The sequence below is a fragment of the Petromyzon marinus genome, assembly GCF_048934315.1.
Source record: "Petromyzon marinus isolate PM22_M1 ecotype Great Lakes invasive population chromosome 70 unlocalized genomic scaffold, UKy_Petmar_22M1.pri1.0 chr70_unloc.3, whole genome shotgun sequence".
Classification (NCBI taxonomy): domain Eukaryota; kingdom Metazoa; phylum Chordata; class Hyperoartia; order Petromyzontiformes; family Petromyzontidae; genus Petromyzon; species Petromyzon marinus.
The window spans coordinates 280448-294447 of NW_027422605.1; the positions used below are offsets into that span (position 1 = coordinate 280448).

Sequence of the window (14000 nt, forward strand, 5' to 3'; positions counted from 1 at the left end):
GCGAGTCACGGGGCGAGTCACGGGGAGAGTCACGGGGCGAGTCACGGGGCGAGTCACGGGGCGAGTCACGGGGAGAGTCACGGGGAGAGTCACGCGGTGCGAGCCACGGGGCGAGTCACGGGGCGAGTCACGGGGAGAGTCACGGGGAGAGTCACGGGGAGAGTCACGGGGCGAGTCACGGGGCGAGTCACGGGGCGAGTCACGGGGAGAGTCACGGGGAGAGTCACGGGGCGAGTCACGGGGCGAGTCACGGGGAGAGTCACGGGGAGAGTCACGCGGTGCGAGCCACGGGGCGAGTCACGGTGCGAGCCACGGGGCGAGTCACGGTGCGAGCCACGTGGATCTCTTTATCGAGTGACTCCACAGCGCGAGTCGTCAGTCAGCTCGTGTTTAATCTGCATCCCCCGCGTGCCCCCACCCCTCACCCCCCCCACATTCACCACCTTCTCGTAGATCTTGCAGATCTCGTCGCTGCTGGAGAAGACGAGGTGCACGCAGCCGCACCCTGCCGCCCAGCAGATCTTCTGGATCTCGCGGATCACCGAGATGTCGGGGATGTTCTTACTTGCCTGTGCACGCGGGGTCACACCACCGGCGTACACGCACACACGTGTGTTAGTGTGTACGCTTGTGTGTGTACGTGTGTGTGTACATGGACGTGTATGTTTATGTGTACGTGGTGACGTCACCGCCACTTGGTGGCTAATGGCGGTTGTTGTTGTGTACACGTGTGTGCGTACTTGTGTGTACGTGTACGCGTGTGTACGTGTGTGTGTATGTGTACATGTGTGTGTGTGTACATGTGTGTGTGTATGTGTACATGTATATGTGTATGTGTACATGTGTGTGTACGCGGGTCACCGAGATGTCGGGTATGTTCTTACTCGCCTGTGCACGCAGCGGTACATGCACACACGGTACACATACGCAGTACACACATGCGGTACACAACAGTCGGGTATGGTCTTACTCGCCTGTGCACGAGGTCACACCACGGTCATACACACGTGTGGGTACGCGTCTGTGGGTGCGTGTGTGTGCATGTGTACGTCTGCATGTACGCGCCTTTGTGTGCATACGTGCACGTGGGGAGCGGTAGTGTAGTGGTTAGCGCGTTGCGCTACGAACACGGCGACCCGAGTTCGAATCCCGCTTACGGTCAACACAAGCGATGATTATCCGAGCTGGTCCTGGGCCTCCCCTAGGTCGACTCGGTCTCAAATAAGTACCTGGTGCAGCATGTAGTGAACATCGCCACTGGCGAGAAAAAGGCGGCCGGGCGTGCATGGTGCTGGCCACCCACCCCCTCGTGTACTGTGCCGGCTTTCATAGGTCCTACTACTCACCAACAACACTTGCCCCTACAGTCTGTCAAGGCTATACGGGGGATCTTTGTCTTTGCTGGTGTGTGTTGTTGTTTGTTACCACGTGCTGTGCCTCTGTGTTATGGTGTTGCGGTGTTTCCGTGTTGTTGTGCTGCGGGTCACCTCGTCCGTGATCTGCTGTCCCAGGCGCATGGCAACATTACGCAGCATGCACTCCGCACCCGGGTTGGGGATGTGGTGCAGTGCACTCTGCAGGATCACCGCCTGGTTGTGCGTCGCCGGGGAAATCTGAACCACAGACACGCACCACAACCGCACGTCAACCACACAGATTTGAGAACCATAACCGCATCAAGCTCGCTCTCACAGCAGCACCACCCTCACCATCACCACACACACACACCAACACCGCACCACCCTCACCATCACCACACGCACACCAACACCGCACCACCCTCACCATCACCACACGCACACCAACACTGCACCACCCTCACCATCACCACACACACCAACACCCTCACCCCCCCCCAACCCCTACCAAACATCCCCCAGGGGTGATTGTGGTTGTGGTGCGGGTTATGGTGTGGGAGTGGTGTGGGTTGCGGTGTAGGCAGAGGTGTGTGTTATGGTGTGGGTTGTTATGTGGTGGTTATGGTATGGGTTGTTATGGTGTGTGCCGTGGTGGTGGTTGTTATCATGTGGGTTGTTATGGTGGTGTATGCTATGACGTGTATTTTGTTGTGTTATGGTGTGCGCCATGGTGGTGGTCATGGTGGCTATGGTGGTATGCGTTATGGCGTGCGCCGTGGCGGTGGTTGTGGCAGTGATGATGGTGGCCGTGGTGGTTATGGTTGTGAGCGTTATGACGTGCGCAGTGGTGATGACGGTGGTCATGGTCGAGTGGTCACAACGGTTTGTCGCTGCCGCGTTCGTCACCGCCACCACCGGCACATACCGTGGGCGCGGCCCGCTCCTGCGCCTGGCACGCCTCCGCGACGGCCCTCACGTGGCCATAGGCGACGGCCGCCAGCGTCAGCTTGGCCACCTTGAGGGCGGTGAGGCAGGCGGCTCGGCGCGTCTCCGCGTCCGCCCCCGGCAGGAAGTTGTTGCGCGACAGCATGGCGAACGCCAGGGGAACGCCGCCGCTGCGGCAGAAGTTGAACTGGAACTCGGTGGCCTCCTCACCGAGGGGGGCGTTGGCCGGCATGAGCAACGCGTAGACCACCTCCGCCAGGTAGAGCACCCGCGAGCAGCTGGGCGCGAAGAAGAGCGACTCCAGGGAGGGCCCACGACTGTCCTCGCCCAGCTTCGCGCGGTCCAGGCACAGGGCACGCAGCTGCTCCACAGTCTTGTTGTCTGGTCGTGGTGGGGGAGATGGAGGAGGAGGGTGATAGGTGGGGTGGAGCAGTGGGGAGGTGAGGAGAGGAGAGCTAAATAGCGGTGGTGGTGGCGGCGTTGGTGAGCTAGGTGGGGCCATGGTGACATCACCGTCACTTAGTGGTGAATGGCAGGTATTTGTATTGGTGGTAGAGCTCATGAATGGCTCCGGTTTGACAACAGAGGTCTCATTCCGAATCAGTCAAGTGACATCTTTTTATCAACTGCGTAACGCTGTGTGGAAGCTACCTGGTGGTCTGTCACTCTGCACGAAGCTTCGGGTCTTCTCGTCCAGGGTCATGCCCTCCCTTCTCTACGCTTGCGAAACGTGGACCCCCCTAATTGAACATCTTCGCCGGTTAGAAACATTTAGGCATGCCTGCCTACGATCCCATCCTGGGTTTAACCTGCAGGCAGGATTGTGTGAGAAGTTCACAAATCCTTCAAATATCTGGACAAAGTTCCATCGGTGAGCTCCTCAGGCAGGCGAGGCTGCGTGGTCTGGGTCATGTAGACCGCATGCTCAGCCACCGCATGCCTAAACAGCTTTTTTTCGGCTGGATAGAGGGGTCTAAACGGGATGGTTGCTGGTAAGCTGAGTGGCGGTGGTGGTGAGCCGAGTGGTGGTGGTGCTGGTGAGTTGAGTGGCGGTGGTGGTAAGCCGAGTGGTGCTGGTGAGCTGAGTGGCGGTGGTGGTGAGCCGAGTGGTGGTGGTGGTGCTGGTGAGCTGAGTGGCGGTGGTGGTGAGCCGAGTGGTGGTGGTGAGCCAAGTGGTGGTGGTGGTGAGCCGAGTGGTGGTGCTGGTGAGCTGAGTGGCGGTGAGCCAAGTGATGGTGGTGGTGCTGGTGAGCTGAGTGGCGGTGAGCCGAGTGGTGGTGGTGGTGGTGAGTTGAGTGGCGGTGCTGGTAAGCCGAGTGGCGGTGGTGGTGAGCCAGGTGCTGGTGGCACCGGTGCTGGCGTGGTTGGGACTGTTCCCGCCGTACCGGCTGGCATGAGCTTCATGAGTGTGCGGGCTCCGTCGCGCAGCGTGGGCATGCACAGCGAGCTGCCCATGTCCGCGATCTGCCACAGGAAGCTCACGTACTGCGGCTGCATGGACATGATCTGCACACAGACGCAGGTCCCCCGTGTGGCCTTCATCAGACTGTCGGGGTAAGTGCCGTTGAGTGGGCAATGTGGCAGTGCGGTGGTGTGGCAGGGTGGCGGTGTGGTGCGATGTGGTTGCGGTGTGGTGCCAGTGGGGTGGGAGTGCATGTGGCAGTGCGTTGGTGGTGCGCTGGTAGTGTGGCGAGGCGGAGGTGTGGTGGCAGTGCGGTGTTGGTGTAGTGGCGGTGTGGCAGTGTGGCAGGGCGACGCACCACGCCCGGCAGGCATTTCTCGGCTTCGACGTTGGGTCCGTCGCTGAAACGGTTGCCGTGGTTGCTGGGCGAGCCCGTGGAGGAGTCGGAGGAGGAGTCCGGGCTGGAGGGCATGTTGCCACTCGCCTGCGTCAGCTTCGCCGTCATCAGCTGGGCTCACCGTGGCGGTGGGGGCAGTGGCGAAGGTGGCAGCGGTACATGCACACATGGTTCACGCACGGTACACACACACGGTACACATACGCAGTACACACACGCGGTACACAACAACAGCTGCCATTTTTCACTAAGTGGCGGTGACGTCACCACGGCGCTTGTGCCATGCCATGTGCCAGGCCATGTGCACGTTAAGGCCACGTGAAGTGTCGAACGCCCGCTGGCAGGAGGTCACGGGGCAGACCCAGGCGCCACGGGTTGACTGAGATGAGTGGCCGATGCACCACCTGTGCCCCCTACTGTGCCAAATGTGTTTTAGCCGCACGGCGCTCCGCTTGTTGGTGTGCGTTGTTCCTCTGCCCTCCGTTGTTGCTGGAGGGCGACTGCTTCCAACTGTCCAAAGAACAACCCAGAACCCAGGCCTACTGATGGTATCATAGGCCTTGACCAGGTCAATAAAGCAGAGATGTAGGTCTTGTTGGAATTCCCTACACGTCTGCTGTAGCAGACGGATAGAAAACACGGCATCTGTGCAGGACCGCCCTGACCTGAAAACACTTTGGAGCTCCGCAAGCCTCTCCTCAGCGTGCCTGGCAAGGCGATGTTGAATAATCCTTGCCAGGACCTTTCCCGGCACACTGAGGAGTGAGATGCCCCTGTAGTTGTTACAGTCTGTGCGGTCCCCCTTCTTAAAGAGGGGGACCACCAGGGCATCCTTCGCATCCAGCGGAACCCGTCCAGTGGTCCAGACTGTTTTGATGAAATGTAGGGCAGTCTGTACACAAACGCCACCCTCTCTCAGCATTTCACTTGGGAGATTATCTCTGCCCGGTGCTTTTCCTGGTCTCACTACTTCTTCCAATATTTGAGGCACCGCAGCCTCAGCAGGATCATCCCCACCTTGTCCCACGATGTTTTCCAGGCTGAGGGATTTCCCCTCCCCCAAGACCTCACAGAAACACTCAGTAAATCTGCAAACCTGTTCTGGAGATTGGATCACCGTTTTTTCCCCTAATGATGGTAATAGGTGTGGCGCTGCAGGTTACTTTTTTATGGAGTTAAATAGTGATTTGTGATCGTTGGCCACTGAGGCAGACTCCATCTCCTCAGCAACCCACGGCCACCACCCATCCTTGCAGCGCCTCACGGCTCTCCGAGCGAAGGCTGCAAGGTAAGCCTCCTTATTCTCCGACGTGGGATGCTGTAGACGGTGAGTGAGCCAGTCGCTTTTTCTCAGCCAGCCTGAATACCTCCTCTGTCAGCCAGGGTCTCTTGGGATGTGTGTACCATGTACCCAAAGCAGCCATTGCAGCAGCATGAGCCACAGTCCTAAACCTCGCCCATTTCCCCTCTGCACCGGGAGGAGTGGGGGACTCTGCCAACATCAGCTGCAAGCGATGTTGAAATTCTCGCTTGCAACTTTCAACAGCTAGCTGAGACCAGGCCACACAGTAGACAGACATGCAGTATCCACACAGTACACACACGCTGACATGCGGTATCCACACACACGGTACACACACCATTCACACGTACGGTACATGTACACACAGCACAACTACACAGGGTAAAGCCACACAACACACACACACTGCCTGCACCCCATTGAAATTTGGCCACTACAATTGCCATGGTTACCCAGGTCCCCATGGTTACCCAGCTCACAATGGTTACTCAGCTCACCATGGTTACCCAGGTCCCCATGGTTACCCATCTGGTTGCCTTAGTTACCGTCTTGTCCTTGAGGTTGAGCTGGCCAATGAGCTTGCGGTCCTCGCTGGGGTCCACCAGCTCCCCATTGATGTATAACTCCACCTGCACACAGACAAAGGTCCCCCGTGTAGCCTCACAGATTGTTGGGGTAAGTGCTGATAGAAGCGAGGAGCAGCAGCACCTATGAAGGCCGGCACTGTGGCACATGAAGGAGTGGGTGGACAGCACCACACCCGGCCGCCTTTGTCTCCCCCCTAATCGCACTAGGTACTAATTTGAAGCCGAGTCGACCTAGAGGAGGCCCAGGACCAGTTCATCAATATAATCATCAATGGTGTTGGTGGAAGTGACAGGGAATCAAACTCGGGTTTCTGACAATTTCGTATGGCAGCACGCTAACAGCTGCGCCACTGCTCCCCACATACACACACGCCACACCACACTAAAAACTAAACTATTTCTATTTTATACTATTCGGTAAAGTCACGTAAAAGTATAAAACAACACAAAATAAAAAATAAAAAATTCACGACGTTTCGGCCACAACACAAGTGGCCTTCATCAGGTGAAGGGACCAGACTGTCTCGAGGACAGCGCTGGAGTGAACACAGCCAAGCTCAGTCCGCGCCCTTTAAACTTGTGTGAGAGGAATTAAGGCGCCTTGACAAAGGAATTAACATAAAAAATAGCATTTAATTGGCGGACTTGATGAACGGTGTAGAGGGGGTGAACATGTGCAGACCGGCGAGGGGGGGAGGGGGAGTTTACATATTGATGGTGTTGTGACTGTTCCACCTGAAGACGGAAGCTTGTGTTGCCTCCAAAACGTCGTGATTTAATTTAGTTGTTTTCATTCATTTTATTTTTATTTTACCTACGTCACTTTACCAAAAAAACACATAGCATGAATCCTTGCAGTCACGAAAGCTTCAAATCTAGAATTATTTCTATTCTACCAAGTAAGGCCCACCGAGCTATGCACCTCTTTTTCAGAAGCGACCTGGCCATCACAAATGATAGCTCAACTAAGTGGCTTATCGTCATCACGTGGACATGTATAGCAACAGGCAAATAATCTAAAAGCGTGACATCGACTCTAAATGTGAAGGGAAAAATCGGAGGACCCGGAGAAAAAAAACACGCAACCACGGGGATAACAGCAGCAGGCATCGTCAGGGTCGGGATCGAACCCACAACCTCCTGTGTACCGGGCGAGGTAGTAATCACCACACACTGCACACTCCACACACTCCACACACACCACCACACACCACCACACATCACACACCGCACTGGACCGTACCTTGGTGTGCGCGCTGTTGCCCTTGACGCGCGACAGGATGTAGCGCCGCACCGACCCCACCGAGTCGTTGGTGTGGGACCACACGTCCAGGTCCTCCACCTGCCTCGCCTGGCTCGGGAACCGCACCACCAGCGACACGTGCTTCCCTCGGAACGCCCTGCACCGCACACCACACGCACCGCACCACGCCACACGGCCCCGCACACAGATTGTCAGCCAAGCTTGGAACGCACACCGCAGGCACCGGGCCATGGGCTTCTGCTCGTTCTAGTGCCTCTGTGCGTACGTGTCTGTGCACGCGCATGCTTGTGTGCGCATGTATGCGTCCGTGCCTGTATGTGTGTATGTGAGCGTCGTGGTGGTGGTGTGGGTTATGGTAATGCATGCGTGCGTGTGTCACGGTAGTGCGTGTGCGCGCGTGTCACGGTAGTGCGTGTGTGGTGGCAGTGCGTGCGTGTACGCGTGTCGTGATAGTGCGGCGTGGCGTCTCTCACCGGGCCATGGGCAGGATAGTCCTCTCCTCGTGGTAGTCTCCGTCGCACTCGGTGACGTACTCCCGCAGCACGGTGAGCACGCGCACCATGCGCACCGCCTCCTGGCGTGCACCGTTCACGCCGTCCTTGTCGCCGTCCAGCACGCACAGCGTGTCGTACGACGCACGCAGCCGGTCGAAGCACGACTGCACAAAGTCCTCGTGGATCTCCACCTGCTCACGTGTGTGGCCGCCGCCGCCACCGTCACAGACACCGCCCCACCACCGTCACCGCACCGTCATCGCACCGCCACCGTCACCACTACCGACGGGGATCATAAGAGGTCATCGGAGATCGTCGGAATGAGACAGACATTGGTGCAGTATGGCCGTCTCAGTGTGGTTCCGTGATTCTCTGAGAATCTGTGCGACTCGGTGAATCTCAGTGATTCTGTGTGACTCTGCGAGTCTCAGCGAGTCTGTGCGACTCGGTGAATCTCAGTGATTCTGTGCGACTCGGTGAATCTCAGTGATTCTGTGCGACTGCGAGTCTCAGCGAGTCTCAGTGAGTCTGTGCTCCTCGGTGAGTCTCAGTGAGTCTCAGTGAGTCTGTGCGCTTCGGTGAGTCTGTGTGACTCGGTGAGTCTCAGTGAGTCTGTGTAACTCGGTGAGTCTGTGCGACTCGGTGAGTCTCGGTGAATCTCAGTAATTCTGTGTGACTCTGCGAGTCTCAGCGAGTCTGTGCGCCTCGGAGAGTCTCTGTGAGTCTGTGCGACTCGGTGAGTCTGTGTGACTCGGTGAGTTGCGCGAGTCTGTGAGTCTGTGTAACTCTGTGAGTCTCAGTGATTCTGTGTGACTCTGCGAGTCTCAGCGAGTCTGTGCGACTCGGTGAGTCTGTGAGTGTGCGACTCTGTGAGTCTCCATGAGTCTGTGTGACTCTGCGAGTCTCAGTGATTGTGTGTGACTGTGAGTCTCAGTGAGTCTGTGCGACTCGGTGAGTCTCAGCGAGTCTCAGTGAGTCTGTGCGACTCGGTGAGTCTCAGTGATTCTGTGTGACTCTGTGAGTCTCGGTGAGTCTGTGTGACTCGGTAAGTCTGTGAGTCTGTGTGACTCGGTGAGTTTGCGCGAGTCTGTGCGACTCGGTGAGTCTCAGTGATTCTGTGTGACTATGTGAGTCTGTGTGACTCTGTGAGTCTGAGTCTTTGTGAGTCTGTGTGACTCTGTGTGACTCTGTGTGACTCTGTGTGACTCTGCGAGTCTCCATGAGTCTGTGAGTCTCAGTGGGTCTGTGCGACTCTGCGAGTTTGTGCGAGTCTCTGTGCGACTCTGTGAGTTTCAGTGAGTCTGTGACTCGGTAAGTCTGTGAGTCTGTGTGACTCGGTGAGTTTGCGTGAGTCTGTGAGTCTGTGCGACTCGGTGAGTCTCAGTGATTCTGTGTGACTATGTGAGTCTGTGTGACTCTGTGAGTCTCAGTGAGTCTTTGTGACTCTGTGTGACTCTGTGTGACTCTGTGTGACTCTGTGTGACTCTGTGTGACTCTGCGAGTCTCCATGAGTCTGTGAGTCTCAGTGAGTTTGTGCGACTCTGCGAGTTTGTGCGAGTCTCTGTGCGACTCTGTGAGTCTCAGTGAGTCTGTGACTCGGTAAGTCTGTGAGTCTGTGTGACTCGGTGAGTTTGTGCGACTCTGCGAGTTTGTGCGAGTCTCTGTGCGACTCTGCGAGTTTGTGCGAGTCTCTGTGCGACTCTGCGAGTCTCCTGCCTGGCTCGTCTGAAGCCGGGGCCCCAGGTTGGTGTAGATCTCCTTCAGGAGGTCGATGGCACGGTTTGCGATGTCGTCGCTGCCGTGGATCACCAGCTATGACCACACACAGACAAAGGTCCCCGGGGTAGCCTTTAACAGACTGTTGGGGCAAGTGCCGTTAGTAGCGAGAAGTGCCTACGAAAGAAGGCACTGTGGCACATGAGGGGGTGGGTGACCAGCACACCACATGCAGACACATCAGCTAGTCTATCAACATGAACACAAATACAAAGGTCCCTCCTGGGTAGCCTTTAACAGACTTTTGGGGCAAGTGCTACGAGCGAATAACACCGATTCTTTAGTCATTTTGGTAAAGTCATGTAGAACGGAAACATTCTAATAAAAAATTAAGTGAATAAAAATAAAATAAACAAAAAACCACGAATGTAGACTGTAGCCTGGTTCTTAACCTGAGTGAGCGTACTGGCAGTCTATAATATAGACTTATTCTTGGTTCTTTCAGTAATTTAAATATAATAAAAGTTTAATAAAAACAAAAAACCACATCCATCACAAGACAAGCGGTCATCATCAGGAAAAGGGGGGGGGTTAGCCTCTCAAGGCAAACTGTTTATAAAGGTTTAGAGATGGGCGTAGCCCAGGTGTGTCAGCAGCATGATGTTAATGTAGGAGAAAGCAATGTCAGTGCAGTCGGTCTACACCAATCAAAAGGGCCGCCAGGCAATCACTGCACCTTGCTCCACATACCCACACTGCTGACGGTGGAGGTTGAAAAGAAAATACAAATCAAGTCATGACCCAAAGTGGTTGACGACATGTTTCCAATGATTGCTGAGTTTATAACCATCCTTGAAATTGTCTGTATATATGGATGGCTTCGTGAACAAATCTTTGTTGATAGCCAGTAGGCTTGCAAAGTACCATCGTCTTAGAGAAATTAATTTCGTGTGAACCAGCCGCATTAAAATAATGATCAGCCATGGCAGAAATATTGGTCCTACCGTGTACGCTCACCGAGGTGAAGACACAGGCTACAGTCTACATTATAGACTGCGAGTACACTCACTCCGATTAAGAACCAGGCTACAGTCTACATTAGTATGTTTTGTTGTTTATTTTTATGATTTTTATTCACTTTATTTTTTTATTTTTCCATCTACGTGACTTTACCAAAAGAACAAAAGAAAATTAATTCCTGCAGTCACGAAAGTTTTAAGTCGAGTAACACCTATTAAGGCCGGCACTGTGGAACACGAGGGGGTGGGTGGCTAGCACCATGCACGGCCGCCTTTGTCTCCCCAGTGCTGATGTTTACTACACACTCGAACAGCTACTAATATGAGGCCGAGTCGACCTAGGGGAGGCCCAGGATCAGTTCGAAAAATCGTCACTGGTGTTGGTCGTGAGCGGCAATCGACCTGGGGTCACGGGATTGCCGTGTGTTGCCGTGTGTTGCCGTGTTGTTGCCGTGTTGTTGCCGTGTGTTGCCCCGTGTTTCCATGCTGTTGTCATGTTGTTGCCGTGTTGTCATGTGCTGCCATATTTTTGCTGTGGGATGCCATGCTTTGTCACGTTACCATGCGTTGCTGCGTGTTGCCAGGTGTTGCAATGCTGCTGTCATGTTGCTGCTTTGTATTGTTGTCGTGTGTTGCCGTGTTGTTGCCGTGCATTGTCCTGCGTTGTCGGATGTTGCCGTGTATTGTTGCCATGTGTTGTTGCCATGTGTTGTTGCCATGTGTTGTTGCCGTGGCAACACGCACCCTCCACAGGTAGTCAAGGCCGATGAGCTCCAGGTCATCCATCATGTACGCGCGTCGCTTAGCAACCAGTTTCCCCTCCCGAGAGTTCACCGCTGCAACAACCGCCACAACCACATTACAACCACAATTCTCAAAACGAACACCACAAGCAAGTCGGTGAGTGGGCGAGTCGGTGAGCGGGTGCGTGGATGAGCGCATGAGCGGGTGCGTCGGTGAGCGGGCCCCTCACCCTTGAAGAACCTCTCGAAGCACTTCATGCCGTTCTCGGTGAGCAGCGAGGGGTCCAGCTGCAGGACGTTGCTCTCGAAGAACTCCTTGTTGATGTCGGGGTCCAGGTCGGGCTCGTCGCCCATCAGCTTGGAGAACCACCTAAAGCAGGCCTCCCGGTCGCACAGGTAGACAGCGCTCTCGGCCAGGCAGCGCCAGATCTGCTTCGCTTGCGGAGAGCAAAGCCACAGCTGCCCGTCCTTCAGCAGGAACCTGAGGGGTGGAGGGCGACGGTGTGGGGGGGGGGGTAACGGTAGGGGAAGCAACAAGGTGCAGGGAGAGTGGGGGGGGGGGGAGAAACCAGGAGAGAGGGAGAGCGAGGTGGAAGAGAGACGACAAGTGGACGTCAGGTAAAGCTGACGGCAACAGCACGAGGGTTCTGGAGACACACGGCGGGCGATTGAAGGTTTCAAGTGGCTTAGTCACGCGCAAGAAGGTCCGCAAAGGCCCGTAAAGAGCTAAGGGCCTGAGAGAGAAGGGCCCGAGGCCAGCCAAGGAAAAGGAAAGCCAAAGAAGTGCAGCGATGGTCCAGAGAAGGCGAGCAAAAGGCCACAAAGGCCTAACAAAGGACCAACGAAGGCCCAGCAAAGGCCCACACAGCACCCGACAAGGGCCTGAGGCCAATGAAGGCCCAAGATGGCAGACAAAGGGCCCGTGAAGGCCCACAAAGGAGCTCAGAGAGGGGTTGAGAAGGGAAAAAAAGGCCGGTGTGAAAGGGCCCTCAAGGCTTGAGGCGGCTCGGTGTTGCACACGAAGGCCAGCAAAGGTCCAAGAAGGCTTGGGCAGGGTTGAAGGGGGAGGGGAGGAGGGGGGTTAGGAGGCGGGGTGAGCACCTGAGGAAGGCGAGCCGCTCCTGCACCTCCTGCACGTGGCTGTATCGGCTGCCGGGACGCACACTCAGCGGGTCGTACTCCGGATGCTCTGCACACGCAAGCACACACATGAGTACACGCAAGCACACACACACATACGTATGCACACGCAAGCACACAGACACGAGTACACGCACAGACACACACAAACGAGTACACGCACGTACACGCACACACATGCGTATGCACACGCAAGCACACACATGAGTACACGCACGTACGTATGCACACGCAAGCACACACACACACACACACGAGTACACGCACGTACACGCGCACACACATGCGTATGCAAACACAAGCACACACATGAGCACACGCACGTACACACACACACAGAAAGACCCCCGTATTGCCTTGACAGACTGTTTGGGGGAAGTGCTGTTAGCGAGTAGCAGCAATGAAGGCCGGCACAGCACACAAGGGGGTGGGTGGCCAGCACCACACACGTCCGGCCACCTTTGTCTCCCTAGTGGTGATGTTTACACACCACACCAGGTACTCATTTGAGGCCGAGTCGACCTAGGGGATGCCCATGACCGGTTAAGATAATCGTCAATGGTGTTTGCCGCGAGCGGGAATCAAACCTGGGTCTCCAGGTTCGTAGCACAGCGCACTAACCGCTACACTACCGCTCCCCACACGGACATACGCGCACAAGACATGGTGGTAAGAGAGTGCACCGTGGCGGTGAGAGGAAGAGAGGGAGAGCGAGGTAGGAAAAGCTAGCGAGCGAGTGGGAGAATGAGTGAGTGAGACCGAGCGAGCATGAGTGAGTTAATGAGAGCGAGTGTGAGTAAGCGTGAGAGCAAGTGTGATAGCGAGTGTGAGCGTGAGTAAATGTGAGTGAGATTGAGCGAGCCTGAGTGTCAGCGCGAGTGTGAATAAGCGTGTTAGCACACGAGTGCGTGCGAGCGCAAGCGAGCGTGACCGAGTGTGCGTGTGAGCACGCGCGTGAGCAAGTGCGCGGGTGATTGAGCGAGCGTGTGACCGACTGTGTGCGCGAGTGAGCGTGTCCTTACCCTTGGCATACTGCTTCATGACATCCATGTAGGCGGCGAGGTTCTCCGCCACCAGCGTCACCAGCATGTGGTTCTGCTGCAGTTGGTTGATGAGGTCGTGCCGGTAGAACACGTGGGGGTTACGCTGCATTTGGCTGGTGGCACGCGCGCGAGAGAGAGAGATGCGCGCGGAGTTGGCTGCCGGTTCGCCAAACGATTAAGCACGTATGTATTTACGTACGTTTAACTTATTCTTGGGTCTTTCGGTAAAGTCACGTAGATAGGTTCAAAGCAAATAACAAAGCATAACCAAAAACTACGACGTTTCGATCGCAACACAAGCAATCGTCATCAGGAAAGCTGCTGAGGCAGGCTGTTTGCAGGCTGTTTGCCTAAGCAGCTTTCACCCTCCTTTTTTCCTCCTGAAGACGACCGCTTGTGTTGCGATGGAAACGTCGTAGTTTTTTTGTTATTTTCTTTGAACCTATCTGAGTGACTTTACCGAAAGACCCAAGAATATGAATTATTGCAGTCACGAAAGCTTTAAGTCAAAGATTTACGTTTAACTTCTTTCACACAGTACACAGCGTAGTGTATGGTAGTGTAGTGTAATGTGTAGTGTATTACAGTG

At 55.4% G+C, this 14000-nt stretch overlaps 1 protein-coding gene across 7 annotated transcripts in view; it reads right to left on the bottom strand.

Annotated features, from left to right (window-relative positions):
* Positions 1–14000, bottom strand: part of USP9X (ubiquitin specific peptidase 9 X-linked) — a 60602-nt gene that overhangs the window by 26788 nt on the left and 19814 nt on the right. For all 7 annotated transcript variants that reach the window (XM_076058350.1, XM_076058351.1, XM_076058353.1 and 4 more), the window contains 13 exons: positions 13391–13524; positions 12330–12417; positions 11459–11709; positions 11230–11321; positions 9467–9562; positions 7730–7941; positions 7236–7392; positions 5951–6034; positions 4064–4213; positions 3689–3809; positions 2284–2684; positions 1488–1613; positions 444–569 (listed from right to left, as the gene is read on the bottom strand). In XM_076058350.1, coding sequence (XP_075914465.1) covers positions 444–569; positions 1488–1613; positions 2284–2684; positions 3689–3809; positions 4064–4213; positions 5951–6034; positions 7236–7392; positions 7730–7941; positions 9467–9562; positions 11230–11321; positions 11459–11709; positions 12330–12417; positions 13391–13524 — 2038 coding nt within the window. The remainder of the gene's footprint in view (positions 1–443; positions 570–1487; positions 1614–2283; positions 2685–3688; positions 3810–4063; positions 4214–5950; positions 6035–7235; positions 7393–7729; positions 7942–9466; positions 9563–11229; positions 11322–11458; positions 11710–12329; positions 12418–13390; positions 13525–14000) is intronic.